A 14671-nucleotide genomic window follows, 5' to 3' on the forward strand; every position below is an offset into this window, starting at 1 on the left:
TGAGCCCTCGGTATTTTTGCGAAAGAAATTTTGTTAAAGTATTGTTGTTTCCACAACAATAACAGCAATAACAATTACTACCACTACTAGTACAACAATTATGCACATATACAGTATTCGAACAAACAGTGCATGGAAGAAATTATACCCCAGCAGGTGCAATCATTAAGATCTCAATTTCTGTTTTATTGCCATTGCTGTTGAGTGCAAAAGTACAGGGCCTTCCAAGTTTAATTTTTTACAATAGGTTTCATTAAACACCTAAATATTTTTAATCGGAATTCATTATATGTTTATGCACATACTCATATTCATATTTAATGATCTACACTTTAAGAATGACAAATGAAACTTTTCAAACGCCCCATTGGGCACGTCAGATGTAGACTTTTTTAGTGAAACTTTCAGGACATAATTGAAACGGCCGTTGTAGCCGAATGAGTTTATGCGGGACTACCATTCGGCAGGACCTGGGCTTGAAACCCACTATGAGCACGATTTTTTATTAGTGACCACTACGCGGCAGACAATGGTAAAGCCTCCTCGTTTATTTCTGCCATGAAAAAGTGCCTCATTAAAAACCATCTACCATTCGAGGGCAGCGTAAAATTTTATTTCGCACCAGTTGTGGAACAACACCAAGATGCACACCACCAAATGGTGGAGGAGCTTGGCCAAACATCTAACAGACGAGGACTTTTTCACATCAAATGTTTATCTTTCAGTGCGTTAATGGGTTCTGATGGCGGCCGCCGTATTGGTGCGTGGCTACCATTCGGAATTCAGAGAGAACGTAAGTTCAAATCTCGGTGAAGAAGCTTTTTCTAATAGCGGTCGCCACTCGGCAGGCAAAGGCAAATCTCCGAGTGTATTTCTGCCATGAAAAAGCTGTTCATAAAAAATATTTGCCGTTCAGAATCGGCTTGAAACTGTAGGTCTCTCCATTTGTGGAACAACAACAAGACGCACACCAAAAATAGAAGAAGGAGCTCGGCCAAACACCCAAAAAGGGTGTACGCTTCAATCATATCAATTATAATTACATATATATATAATTGTTTCTGGTTTATTCACATAAACTCTACCTTTAGTAAGCCTTCATAAAGCTGAAAAAAATGTAATGGTAAATTTTCATATGTGGAAACATATTTTGAAGAAAACTTATCCAAATTGCGTGGTAGAGGTTTGTTACTCGTTATCTAAATTGGAAGACCTCAACCTCTAAAAACTCTCGGTTTTTAAGTCAATCGTGGTTACAGTTGCCAAATGTTCCTTCTTTTTTGAAAATGGTGTAACTTCGATAGTCTCAAAAAATTATCGCCCACTATCGACATTTTGCTAAGACTAGTAAGCGCATTTTAAGCTGCGAAAATCGAACTTCCTTCAGTCCCTTTTTTGTGTATTTTCTACTTAACATCTGCCAAAAGAGATGCCAATAAACTGTGACAACTGTCACAACCAAATACTATTGAAAAATAAACCTCCACTTGAAAGACCCTGTACAACAAACAAACTTATTTACCCAATATCAATTACTTTTCTGAAAACATAAATGTTTTTAATTACTAGCAACAGCTTTTATAAATACACGAGTGACGTGTTTGGTACTTGCAGTTGAATTATTTTATTTATGATTTGCTAACAAATACTTAATAGTGCACATTAGGGATGTCGTTCGGGATTCCGGGATACCGGCTTTTTTTAAATTCTGAAAATACCGGAATTGTTATTCGTATTTTTTTTATAAAATTTATATTACAAAAATACTCTTTTTTGAGGAAAATGTTTCTTCATTTTAACTTTGGTTGAGTGTTGGCAACACCCTTTTTATAAAACAGTAGAGTTCGCATTTCATGTATTGTTTCTAAGGGTATTTTTTTTAAGAGTTTAAGAACTTAAAGTGATAATACGAAACAGAAATATTTTTATAATGATTTTTTTTATTACAGTCTAGTACAAAATCGCATGACATTTTTTTTAATATGGTATTCGGCATGAGTCCGTCGCGGCTACGAGTTACAAATTTTGTCCAATCAGTCCAATTTTTGACTGGCTTTTTCTATAAATCTGAATAATAAACCTAAATGAGCCCATTCAAAAATGCGACGCAATTTGGCTGTAATTCTGTACGAGCTGTATTTTATATGTACGTAAACCTAGACCCTTACATAAAATTTTCCACGTAGTCGAACAACAAACGCCAATAAGTTGAGAACAACAACAACGAATCGACATTCCGGCATCATCTTCAACACTTCGTTCTATGAACTTCGCGAACAGATTCAGTTTTATTTTTTTCGGAGTAAATTTCCACAATTTGGAAGCCTTGTTCTGGCGTCAAACGATTCATGATGACTTGCCAAACCTTACTGAGCAGAAATGTCAAAACAGTTGGCCATTCTCAGCTGTCAAACCATAGTAATCTTATGCAGCTAAAAAAATACTCGATGCTGCAGAAAGCATTGCAATTTCTACCATCTATCTGTTGAAGCAAAAGTGGCTTCTCATCTGCTGGTTTTGTATAAAATAAGATTAGGCCAGGCTTGGAGGATACCACTCTTAACACTTTAATTGATAAAAAGAAATATTAATTTTGTGACTTTTCGTAATAAATTACTTCACTTCAGTAATAGATTCAGACAAAGACATAAAATCATAGCAAAGCTAAGACAAAAGACATGACCAAGCCAAGACATAAATAGAATTAAAAAAGAGGTTGTCTGTAAAGTCGCTTTACTGACGATAGTTTAACGTGACAACGTCATAAGAAAATATTGATGTAATGGTTGCAATTTTCAAAACAAAATTTTAATTTTATTTGTTTGATAGATATTTTGTATGGATATAGAGAAGGAGGTAAATCGAATCGCAATGGAATTGGTCAAGTTACATTTACACAAACGTGAAAAATTACGAAACATTTATCAAATTCATGAAAGATATGTTCAATTTCGATTTGCATCAGGCGTTAATAAGTCAACAACACTAAGAGGCAACATCATCGATTTGCCTTTTTCAAGACACTTTACACTCGAAACGCTCATAGGAACGTTCCAAGCGCTCATAGAAGGAATCTTTGGTCGCATCGTCCTTCTCTTCCGTCGGGGCGCGGGCGCAAATTAGCGATATGTTGAAAAAACGGGCTTTGATGCGGATTGTTGCGAGACGCTCGTCCACCGGAGTGAACGACAGTACTTGGCGAGGAAGTCTCTCTCCCACAACAAATCCAACACCGAATTTGCGCTCCTTTACATGACAGCTGTAGTAAACGTCACAAGGTCCTACTCTTTTCTTGCCTTGTCCCGTCCATCGCATATCTTGAATGGCAGTGATATCAGCCTTTACTCTTACGAGGACATCAACCAGCCGGGCAGTGGCACCTTCCCCATTGAGGGACCGGACATTCCAGGTGCATGCCCTCAAATCGTAATCCTTATTTCGTTTGTAGGGGTCGTCATCAGTAAAGGAAGTTCTCATCCGAGGCTTTGCAGATCTTTTCATTGGGGGGGATTTTTAAGTGGCGGGTCCCAAACCCAGCGCACAACCAGCTATCCTGGAATGTTTCGCCTTCTCACGTTAGCTCACTCCCGAACGGGTGTTCGGAAGCTACCCAAAGGATTCGTGGGCTAATCCCGGCCGTTGTGAGCTGCTTGAACCATATGCAGAAGAATCGTCCTGGCCATTCCCAAGTGAATGGCGATCAGTAACTTTCCCCACTTGCGTGGACTTCTACACATGGAACCATCCTCCAAACGGAGTATTAGGTGAATTTAATTAAATTTTTGGGTTCTATCCAACTAGACTTTTTATCGTCGAAAAGTGTATTTTTCATTACTTTATATTCTATTTTTTAGGTATTCAAACCATGTTCGATAGTTATTCTACTTATCGCTGTAATTAGTCTAGTCTAGAAGCTTGTGTTCATAGACTAAATAGATAAATAAATATATTTTAAACACAACAAACTCTAAACTTTTTTCAGTTTCGGTCAACGAAAGTTAATTAAAGTGTCAGGCTATTGGTAAACTGAGTGGTAATATTTAAATAATCCAGTTTGCAATTATAATTTTTACATAAATGCACTCAATAATTTTTATTAGAACTTTTATGTATGCATTTAAGATATCACAAACCGTGATTGAAAATAATTTTATATCGGCAGTTGCTGCTGTATCTAAGATTTTGTACTTCTGGCATAAAAATTTTGTTTAAAGGCTCAAGTTTACGGCGGCCGCCGTAGCCGAATGGGTTGGTGCGTGACTACCATTCGGAGTTTACAGAGAGAACGTTGGTTCGAATATCGGTGAAACATCAAAATTAGGAAAACACTTTTTCTAATAGCGGTCGCCCCTCGGCAGGCAATGGCAAACCTCCGAGTGTATTTCTGCCATGAAAAAGCTCCTCATAAAAATATCTGCCGTTCGGAGTCGGGTTGAAACTGTAGGTCCCTCCAATTGTGGGACAACATCAAGGCGCACACCACAAATAAGAGGAGGAGCTCGGCCAAACACCCAAAAAGAGTGTACGCGCCAATTATATATATATAATATTATATATTACGAAGTTTTATGTTTGCTTTTCTTGCTCATAAATAATATTAACTTAACGCTAAAAGCTATATTTCTTTATTATAATGTCGAGAGGTGTTATTTTGCTATATATATTATATATGTGATATACTTTTCATGAAATTTTCCATAACCGAATTGCAAAGTGGCTGCCCTATGTCCTCGATAGCCTCACGAATTCTTTGAGGTCTTGAATTGCCCCTGGGCTGTTGCCGTAGACCTTCTTTTTCATGTGGCCCCAAAGAAAAAAGTCACAAGGTGTTAAATCACAAGATCTCGGTGGCCAATTGTGATCACCTCTTCGATAGATAACACGGTCCGGAAACTTTTCCCGTAAAAGATCAATGGTTTCGTTGCTTGTGTGGCACGTAGCGCCGTTTTGTTGAAAATAAACGTTGTCCAGATCCATACCATCCAATTCAGGCCATAAAAAATCGTTAATCATCTCTCCTGTTTAACACCTAACACCTGTTATTGGAAAACCCTTTATATAATCAAAGTCAAAAAAACTTTAATTTCGGTACAGTTCGGGGTCCTGGCAATATAAAAAAATCCCGAAAATGTACATCCCTAGTGTACCGATGTGCATGTGCGTTTAATCACGGTAATCACACGTATACTTTGAGCAGTATATTGAAAAATCTTTTTTTGTTTTTTGTTTTACGTTAAAATGAGATTCGCACCTCGGAGCTTACTTGAGTACAATTTAAATTTTTACAAAATACTAAAAAATGTAAGATAAAGTGTTATTAGGAATTAGAATCATTCCTACGTAGATGCCAGATTTTGCACAAGCACGCCATAAAGACAAAAAGTTTATGTTATTTATAGCATACATATATTTATATTTATGGACAGACATATATCGCACATTATAACACATACTTTGGATTAAAGCCCCATTTCGTAATCTCAGATGAAGTGCTACGACATTCCATGAATGTGCACACCAACACCAAAAACTAGTTAGGCTAGTATTTTTGTATAATATTGTATTGTATTTATATAACATTCTCAATTAAGGTTCAATATTCTGTGCGCTTTAACCAATCGTTATAAACCACTGGTGGGCAACTTATAATCTTTCACACATACAGGAAGCTACATTTATATGTATTTCCATACTTTGAACGTTGGATTTTGGAGGTTATCTAGCGATTATCTATCCGTCAATTAATGATAATTGCAATCTTTATTGAATACTTTTAAAAACTTGCAAATATTTTTTTTTTTTTTTCAATTTACGGACATAAACATGAACAATAACATTGTGAAGTATGTACGAGTACAGAAGCAAAACGGATTTAAAAAGTATTTATGGCTTGTTGGCACACTTATGGAAATAATCCTCATTTTGGTGTTTAAAATTGTGGTATTGTTGCAAATGCACTTGCTTTGAGATTTTGGAAATGGGTCCCATATTAACTTTGCATAGAAATTAAATAGAAATACATACACATACTCACAAATAACTATTGATTTATTAACCATAGAGGCAATAAAGTTCCATTTTCTAATCAGTACAAATCCCGGCATATGGAGATGATTTTAACATTATAGCGACATTCCTTAAAAACTGATAAAGCGGCAACAAGAATAGGACTACCACTTACTGCAGGCAGGAGGAAGGTAAAGCAGTGCAGAGCATCGGGCACAGTTTTAAAATAGGTTCCTACAATAGGTCGATGTCAAAAACCGGCAATAAAAGCAACATCACGACTGAAATTGATCAACGAATAATTGACGATGACTTTCAATAGCTTCACCACACTGGCTGGGCCTAGTGCACTGCTACAACAATAACAACGTCATTAGGGATATTCAGTTTTAAATGCTATGAAAAAAATTAGCAAATTTATAATTCAGAACCCTTCACCTCAGGCTCAAAGAAATAAGTTGTAATTGTAAAAGCCAATGACAACTCGAAAAACGGAGACAACAGAAAAACACATCTTTATTATGCTGATCTTTTGTAGCGGCATACATAGATTTCTGATTATTGTTGAAAAAGGCGACAGCGAACGCGCCAATGTAGGAAATATTAACTTCCCCTTTTTTCTGTATTCATTGATTATGCCGTTAATAATTATAACCAGTCAAACTTATGTCTTTCGTTTTCTGAAGTTTTAAAGTGAAAATGTCCAAGTAATAAAGTATTGTTATAATTGGAGTTAGACTACGGCGACCTTAAGATCCCCTGTTTTCGAGAAGAACTCATTTTATAGACCCTAAGCTCATGGAGTAAGTATGGGTCTTGAACTTTCGTTTCCTACCCTGCAGACAAATAAATTCCCAGTTCAAATTCATTGTACTGTGCCCGAATCCCCGCGCTAGTTCTTAGCCTGTTCTTAGAAACATCCATGCATCCCTTAAACCGTTTTCAGTCGTAAGATGCCAAATAGCTCTGAAACGCTTCAAAGCTAGTATATTGTCCCAGTATAGTTCTCTATGAGCTTCTTCGTCTTCTTTTACAAGGTTGGACAGTGCCATCATGCCTAAGGCGAGGAAAATCTCTGGACTTGTAAACAAAGTTAAAATTTGCTTCATTGCGAGTTTGCCAGCAATCTCCTTTCCTTCAATGCCAACGCAACCAGAAGATCCAAACTTAATTGGTCATCCAAGTGATATTACTAGCCCCCAGTGGTATTGCTAATGCTCTTTATCTGCAGTTTGGAGGTTAACTGATTAGATTTGAGTGCTTTAATAGCCCTTAGTGTCAAAGTATCGGAGCTTCAGTCCAAATACTTCAATACATATCAATCCTGGTACCTTATTCATTGCATCCGCGAGCCAGGTACCATATACCGGATGTTCCATCTGTACTTGACACGTTTGAATAACTTTCACAGTTGTTGATCGGCTCGCTGCTTCTAGTGCTTTAAAAACGTCTATGCAGTACAATTTTAACTATGAAACGGTTCAAAGCCACAGAACGCGCAGAAATCGTCGAATTCCAAACTATTCGTAGTTCTAATGTGACAAGTATAGATGGAAAACCCAATATTGATTTATCTTATTTGTATCGGATACGCCCACCCAAGGTCCGTTCTGAATTGTGTTATTAACCTAAACTTTGATTGGTTGGAATCGCTCGGTATTATGGCATTGGTTTGTCAATGATGAACAAAGTTTCGTTTCTTTTTTCACTAATTTAGTACCAGCTACTCTTAATTTTAGTACGCCTCATCGGACAATAGCAAACATCCGGGAGCATATCTGCTATAAACAAGGTTCTCATAAAGAATCATCTGCTATTCGGAGGTCATTGTTTTGTAACTAATGGGAATAAAGGTGAAAAATTTACACTTGATTGATTGATTTATTTATTGATTGAGAATGATTTGAAAGATAGAAACACATTTTTGAATTTTGCTGGCTCTTGGAATCATTTAGAAACGAACGCACTCAGCCTGTTTGCAAAAACTAACATTTAATTTATTATTGCAGAACAACTCGTAGTTATTTTCGAAACTTTCACAAAAACTAAAATATATATTCGGTACCAGCTGATGGTAGCAGAGGAAGACCTTCTCTGAGTTGGAAAGATCAGGTGGAGAAGGACTTGGCTTCACTTAGTTTGTTTGTTTGTTTGTTAACAGTAATAGAAGCCCGCCAGTGTAAGGCATATCACCGGTCATCTTCGTCTAGCTCATCTAAAGGTAGGCCCAGGAAAAATGCTGTTTCGACGGGTTGGGTCCAGAGGGAGAGGGGTGTTAGATGAGTCGGTTTTAGAGGGCATGTGAAAAGGTGGTTAGTGTCGTGCGGGGTGCCTTCACATGCCGGACATATGTTTGGTATGTCGGGGTCGATTCTGGATAAGAAGGAGTTTAACCTGCTACAGTATCCAGAACGTAATTGTGCCAGTGTTACACGTGTCTCACGAGGAAGCTGGAGCTCTTCATCTGCTATAGGTGGTGATTGGACTCCGATTACGGCATTCTGTGGGCGTAAGGTCTCCCGGTGAATGTCGTTTATTGACTGTCTAAACACTGTCAGGCCCAGTAGATTACGGTCACTTGGCATGTCCAACTGGTGCCGTTTAGCACGAGAAAGAAACGACTAGCGTACTTTGTCAAGCTCAGCCAAAATAGCATAAGCGATTATAGCACCAATCAAGAAGAAGAAGGGAAAAATAAATTTTTTATCTATACTTCAATAATAATTACTACTAAAACTTTATACATACTATATTTGCTCAGTTTGTCTTAGGTGTACATACATAATTTATAAATAGAGAAGCCACTTAAATTAAGAAACTATTTAAATATTTCGCATTTTAAACACTTATAATGTCCAGAAAATCGTTAAAATAATCATGCCCGCTATCGAGATACTCAAAGAAGCTGCGCCGTCCCCTTCTGGTTTTTCGGAAGTGGTACTGACCTCTTCAGGTGTGGAAGCCGTCGCTTCAGATGTGGAGGTGGTGCTTGTGCTTGAACTTGCGCTTGTGCTTGTGGTTTCGTTGTCCAACTATAAATTACATAAAATAAAATAAATTATTTTTTAGTTAAAATGTTCTACCATTTCTAACAGATAAATAACTTACAGCAATTTTTAGTTTCTCCTGCAGTTGCGCACAGCGCGTCTTCTGGGTGTTCACAGTCGTCGCTATTCGACAGATCGTGCTTAACAGGCAATCGCTATCACAGCCCTTATTCAATTTTGGATCGGCAGTGGTCATTTTGTATCTCCAGAACTAGATTTAAACAAAGACTATTAGTACGAAAGAATTATAAAAATGGCCCAACAAATTAGTTCACCTTTCTGAGAATGCTTGGGTCTTCAGTCATTTCATCCAGTAATTTATCAATCCCAGCTGGGCTCAAGTCTGTAGTAAACTCTGTAGAGAAGTCATATTCTTTGAACCAATTTGGGGTTTGAGACTCGCCATGAACGTTGGCTTCCGTCAAATTGAAGATCCATGTTTCGTGATCCACAACTTGCTAGATTTGATGAAAATCATAATTTCGTTATATATCAAATTAACCTTTATAATAAAAACATTTTACCATGCTGTTGGTTTCAATTTGATATAATCGATAGTTTGGATTCTTATTGGAATATGTAGTTATGGAACCGCCATTCCAAGCAATGCCAATGGCGTGACCATTAGCCGAGTAATGCAAATGCATTTCGTCTTGATGGGTGTGACCATTGAAGATTCCGCTAATTGTGTTCCGGAAGCGTTCTACCAACCTATTAAATTCGCGCGCCCATACCGACCAACAGCTGCCTTCACCTGTTGGAATGTGCGCCAGAATGTGTACATATTCGCCAGCCTTTTCGGCGGCCAACAAAGTGTCATGAAGCCATTGCAGTTGAGGAATCTTGTCTGTTCCATCGTGGAACAACCACCAGTTGGTGGTGTAACAATCATTATTATTCAAAGAAATCACACGGAAACCGGATTTTGGCGAAACTGTGTAATAACCGCCCTTAAGAATGGTAGCGTTAGTCTCGGCTGGCAACCAAGTAGACCATTGCTCATACAGCTTTTCATACAACCAACGGGTGTTGATGTCCTCTGGAACATCACTTGGGCTAAAGCTGAAAGGACGAACAATATTACATCCATAGAGAGCCTTGAAATTTTAATGACAACTTACAGATTTAGTGGATGTGGCTCATGATTTCCAATGCATGGATATACCGGTATGCCCGGGAATAATTCAGCCAGACGATTATTTACCTTTGCTAAAATTTCAGTATTCTTTTCCACTGACGTTCCCCAAACCATATGATCCACTACATCACCAGTTTGATAGATGTAATCGATTTTAGTATGTGTGTTCTTGATGTGATTGAAGGCGTCGTCAATCATGTTCCATGGCGCATCGCAATCACGGTAATCACCCCAGTAACCCGCCGCCTTCTCAGCATCAGTCGAACCGGCACCTCTCTGACAACACTGTGGTTCCACGCATTCAGCCAACGCACCTGGTGTATACAGGGGATCATAGTGAATATCCGTCAAGTGCAGAATTTGCAGCTCATTGCCATTCTTGGCGGGTAAATCTGATTTTGGCGCAGTCACTGCTACACCTCCGCTGTCAATGGTGAGAGTCCAGTTGTAGTCAGCATTATTCACATTGCAATAATTGTACTCCATGAAAAGTGAACAGAAAGTACGGGAATCTATTTTCGAGTTTTGGATGATATACAGAACAGACAGCAAATTGAAATCAATCAAGTTCGAACACACTTCTTGTGTTCCCAGTTCAAGCCGACTGCAGATGTCCAAAGCCATATTTCTCAATTTCGCTTCACTATCATCGCCTGCGAGCTCACCATCATCGTCACGAAACATGCGCGCTACAACGTTGACCGTGGCACGACAGGTGGTGCATGCTACAAATTGATCTGCCATGGACAGATCACTTAGCTCTTTGGTGAAGAGGTCCTTTTTGCTGTGAGCCTTCGCTAATTGAGCGGAGATTTGTCGAAGTGCGGCAGATTCAATACCCGTCTCGAGGAAGTTAATATATTCCTGCGAGAACTTGCGAGCGATCTCATCTAAATAAATAATTTGTTAAAAAATATTTAGAATTTATCAACAGCAGCATTTATAAATATTGTCGGCTCCTCGCTATTATTTTTATATGTTAAATAAATTTTTATTACATAAACTTGCACAAGTACACGCAAAATGTATATACAAATATACGAGGGCCGTTTGAAAAGACCATCCAAGTCAGAGAGATGGCACTACGGGCACGCATCGAGGCTATGTTTAGTTAGTAGCAACTCTTGGGCGAACACACACCAAGTTTCAGCAAGATCGGCCTATTTCTTTGAGTTTGACCTTCGTGTGAATCGAGGAAGTCGAGTGATTTTCCTTTTCCCTCACGACAACGTACCAGCTTCCGCTTTAACAGTTGTGGTCGCAAAATTAATAAAACTAAGATTCCAACTCGTTTCACATCCCCCCATTATCCAGATTTGGCTCCCTCGGACTACCATTTATTGCCCAATTTGAAGAAATGGCTGGCGGGAAAAAGATTTTATCCAAACGAGGAGGTGACTGCTTGAACGAATGGCTATTTTTCAGACTTGAACAAATCTTATTATTCGGAAAGGATCAAAGAACTTGACAAAGTGTATAAGCCTAAAAGAAGACTATGACGAAAAATAAAAAAAAATACAAACAATTCAGTAGTTTTTATTTTTGCACGGACTTTAAAACGATCCTCGTACATATGTAGTAGAGCGCATCATTCTCCATAATGAATTATGAAATTTATTAAATGTTCAGATTTTCGCAAAATTTATAATGACCTCAAAATATTGAGATTTTTTATAAATTAAATTATTTCTTCAAAACATTTTCCCTAAACTTCAACGGATTCACAATAAAGAGATTTTTGATGCTATTTTTTACTCTTTTGGCAGAATGGGTTTAAGAAAAAATTGAATAACGCTGTAAAGGTACTTCCGCACTCTTCTTTTATTTCCTGCGAAATTTCGTTCATTTATGTCCTAAATTGTTTTTACAAATATCAACACCCCTCCTTAGCGTTGATAAAAATTTAATCTTTTAAAACCGCACCTATTTTTGGTGAGAGCCCTCACGTATGGTAATAGAATTCACGTGCCGTTATAATTATTATCGCCTTGTTGCGGTGTGCGGTTATTACAACTTGCTTGGCTTATCAGAATATTATCGCTAAAAACGTGCGGATCATGCTTTGGTTTCTTGCAATCATCAATAAAAACATAAATTCAACATTCAAACTTGAGATGACTTATGGCTCTATTAGAAACACGAAAATTCCAACAACTATTCCCATATTTTCCACTGCCACAAACTCAGCACATACATATCTGAGTTGTAAAAGTATGAAATCATACACCGTTTGAGAAAACCACCTATTTGTACTGTGGACTTGTGGACTAAGATTTTCTCTCGTTTAGGAATTAAGGGGTTAGGCCACTCTAGGATTTTCAAAATATCGAAATTTTTTTTTTTTGCTTAAAAGATGCTTTAAACTCTTTAGAATATAAAACAAAAAGTCCTATGCGTGAAAAAAATGTTTATCTCTAATATTTCGCACTTTTGCGCGAGCGCCTCTGACGTCTCTGAACCGACTATTCAAATTTAAAGCGTGTTTATCTCAAAACGTGATTTTTCAAAACGGCAAGCAGCATAACACAAACAATTTTTAATATTTTCACTTGTAATTGTACAAGGATCTTTAGAACATTATTCCGCACTGAAATACGTACGGATTTTTTTATTAATTAATTAGAAAAATTTTTATAAACAATTAACGGTTCCATTTTAGACGAAAAATTCTACTTTTGACTTCAAACATCTGCAAAATACACAAATTTCAATATTTCTAAAATCCCGTACGTATTTCTACAGCTATACTCACGTCGATTGAGAAGAATGTTTTTAATTTGGTTTAGGTGGGCATTTACGTCAGTTGTACTGCTTGCCGTGAAGTGCCTTTTTCGCAGGGCGCGTTCAGAGATTCACTCCAAAGGCGCCATTTTGTAATATTTTTCAATAAAAATATTTGTAATTACACTTAAATACATGCTTAATAATATACTTAAAAAGTTTTTTCCTGGCACCTTTCTTTCAATGTAAAAAAAATCCTTAAAAAACTGCTTTTTTACAGTAGCTAGAGTGGCGTAACCCCTTAAGCTAACCATTTTTAAGCCTGCGCTCATTCCACGTATTCAAAGCAGGAATGAATAAAAGAATGCTGCAACTCCGATGAAAACAATCCTTGTTGTGTGTGCATTTATTCATTCATTCAGCTTCATATCACTAAGAATAAACAGTGTAAAGCTAACCTCGCATTGTACAGAAATATGCAAAGTTACTCCTTACGTTGATTCTGTTTCAAAAGAACTAGACAAAAATTATATATTATTGATTTATAGCACGCAATTTCTTAATTATTCTGTACTGAATTATATAAGTCACTGATTCACCCTCATTTTTATTTATTAAGGATTGTGATTGATTCTCATGCATTTGCACTCTCTACTTAATCTTTTTTTTATAAATTCTGACATGAATTATGAACGTATTATATCTCCGTTTATACCTTATGTACACCTTGTTTTTAATTTTTTATTATTATAGAATACAAATTTCTATGCTTACGAATATTCACGATCACCTACCAGAAATGGCTGAGAGCACAACATCATTCGAAGTAAATTCTTGTGGCACACCAGGAATGTACACAGCAACGCAACCAGCAAGAAAGGCTAAAGACACCAATCGCCACATTTTCACTTCAAAAACAAACAACTAAAGCTTACTGCGCGGACTAATAGATAAATCAGTCGAGTAATCCAATTTATAGTTCTTTAAAATCAATGGTATCACTTATCCTCATGCCTATATGTCTATGTATGGATGTATGTATATAATTTTTCAGATTTTGAATTTCTTATCGACAAGATAATCTACTATTGTTAATAAAGCAATTTTGCTTACCTTTCTTATAATACGTTCACATATACATAAGAAGATTACCTACTTTTTCGTGTTTAACTCCCAATCCATAATTAAAAGAAAATGGACGCCGGCAAAGAAAACAGGTTTGTAGACATAATTTTAATTCCATAATTTTTTGAAACTTCAGTAAACGTCGTTTACGAATTTCCTCCAACTGTTTCTTACTATTCCTTCTCCTTGTCTTTTTTTCATATCGCTAATGATAATTAAACAAACCAAAATATTCCACCAAAGCAATTTCTATGAAGAAAAATCTTTCAGGTAATCTGCCATATGTGAACGGGTAGATTCATTTTGTTTATTTATTGCAAATTAATGAATATGTGAACTTACTTTTATTATGCATCAGCAAAATATTCTAGTGTTAGTATTGCCAATTAATTGTTTCTTTTGGAGTAGTCTTGACTTTGCTGTATGAGTGTATTGGTAAATTATGGAGGTATTAAGAAAAAAACAAAAAAGCTTGGAAAAGAACAATACTTTTTAATGCTTCGTGGTTTGAAAGGTGTATCCTGCTTGATTTAATTAAGAGGATGTCTTAATTTTTGTTCCTACATCCTCGTAAGAGGTGAAAGTACTCCAGATACATTTTTCAAACCCCTTGGATCTTCTGCTGTAGTGCCGT

At 36.9% G+C, this 14671-nt stretch overlaps 1 protein-coding gene across 2 annotated transcripts; it reads right to left on the minus strand.

Moving 5' to 3' along the window:
- Positions 1-8768: 8768 nt before the first annotated feature.
- LOC129235598 (sphingomyelin phosphodiesterase-like) lies at positions 8769-14074 on the minus strand. 2 transcript variants are annotated; one of them, XM_054869520.1, is made up of 6 exons: positions 14026-14074; positions 10175-11081; positions 9578-10115; positions 9329-9511; positions 9115-9264; positions 8769-9038 (listed from the first exon to the last, which is right to left on the minus strand). In XM_054869520.1, exons 2-6 carry the CDS (start codon positions 10933-10935, stop codon positions 8853-8855), a joined length of 1818 nt encoding a protein of 605 aa, XP_054725495.1. In that variant the 5' UTR covers positions 10936-11081; positions 14026-14074; the 3' UTR covers positions 8769-8852. The 2 variants fall into 2 exon arrangements, with proteins under 2 accessions (XP_054725495.1, XP_054725494.1); XM_054869519.1 differs by lacking the exon at positions 14026-14074 and adding an exon at positions 13707-13922.
- Between the last annotated feature and the right edge of the window lie 597 nt (positions 14075-14671).

This window comes from Anastrepha obliqua, chromosome 1 (assembly GCF_027943255.1).
Source record: "Anastrepha obliqua isolate idAnaObli1 chromosome 1, idAnaObli1_1.0, whole genome shotgun sequence".
Taxonomy (NCBI): domain Eukaryota; kingdom Metazoa; phylum Arthropoda; class Insecta; order Diptera; family Tephritidae; genus Anastrepha; species Anastrepha obliqua.

Bases quoted from the DNA above. Each gene is read 5' to 3' on its own strand.
- LOC129235598 (XM_054869519.1), bottom strand. From the start codon at position 13,815: ATGTGGCGATTGGTGTCTTTAGCCTTTCTTGCTGGTTGCGTTGCTGTG. The intron at 9,512-9,577 runs GTAAAATGTTTT...CATCAAATCTAG, and splicing joins AAATTGAAACCAACAGCATG to CAAGTTGTGGATCACGAAAC. The intron at 9,039-9,114 runs GTAAGTTATTTA...TGTAATTTATAG, and splicing joins AGGAGAAACTAAAAATTGCT to TTGGACAACGAAACCACAAG.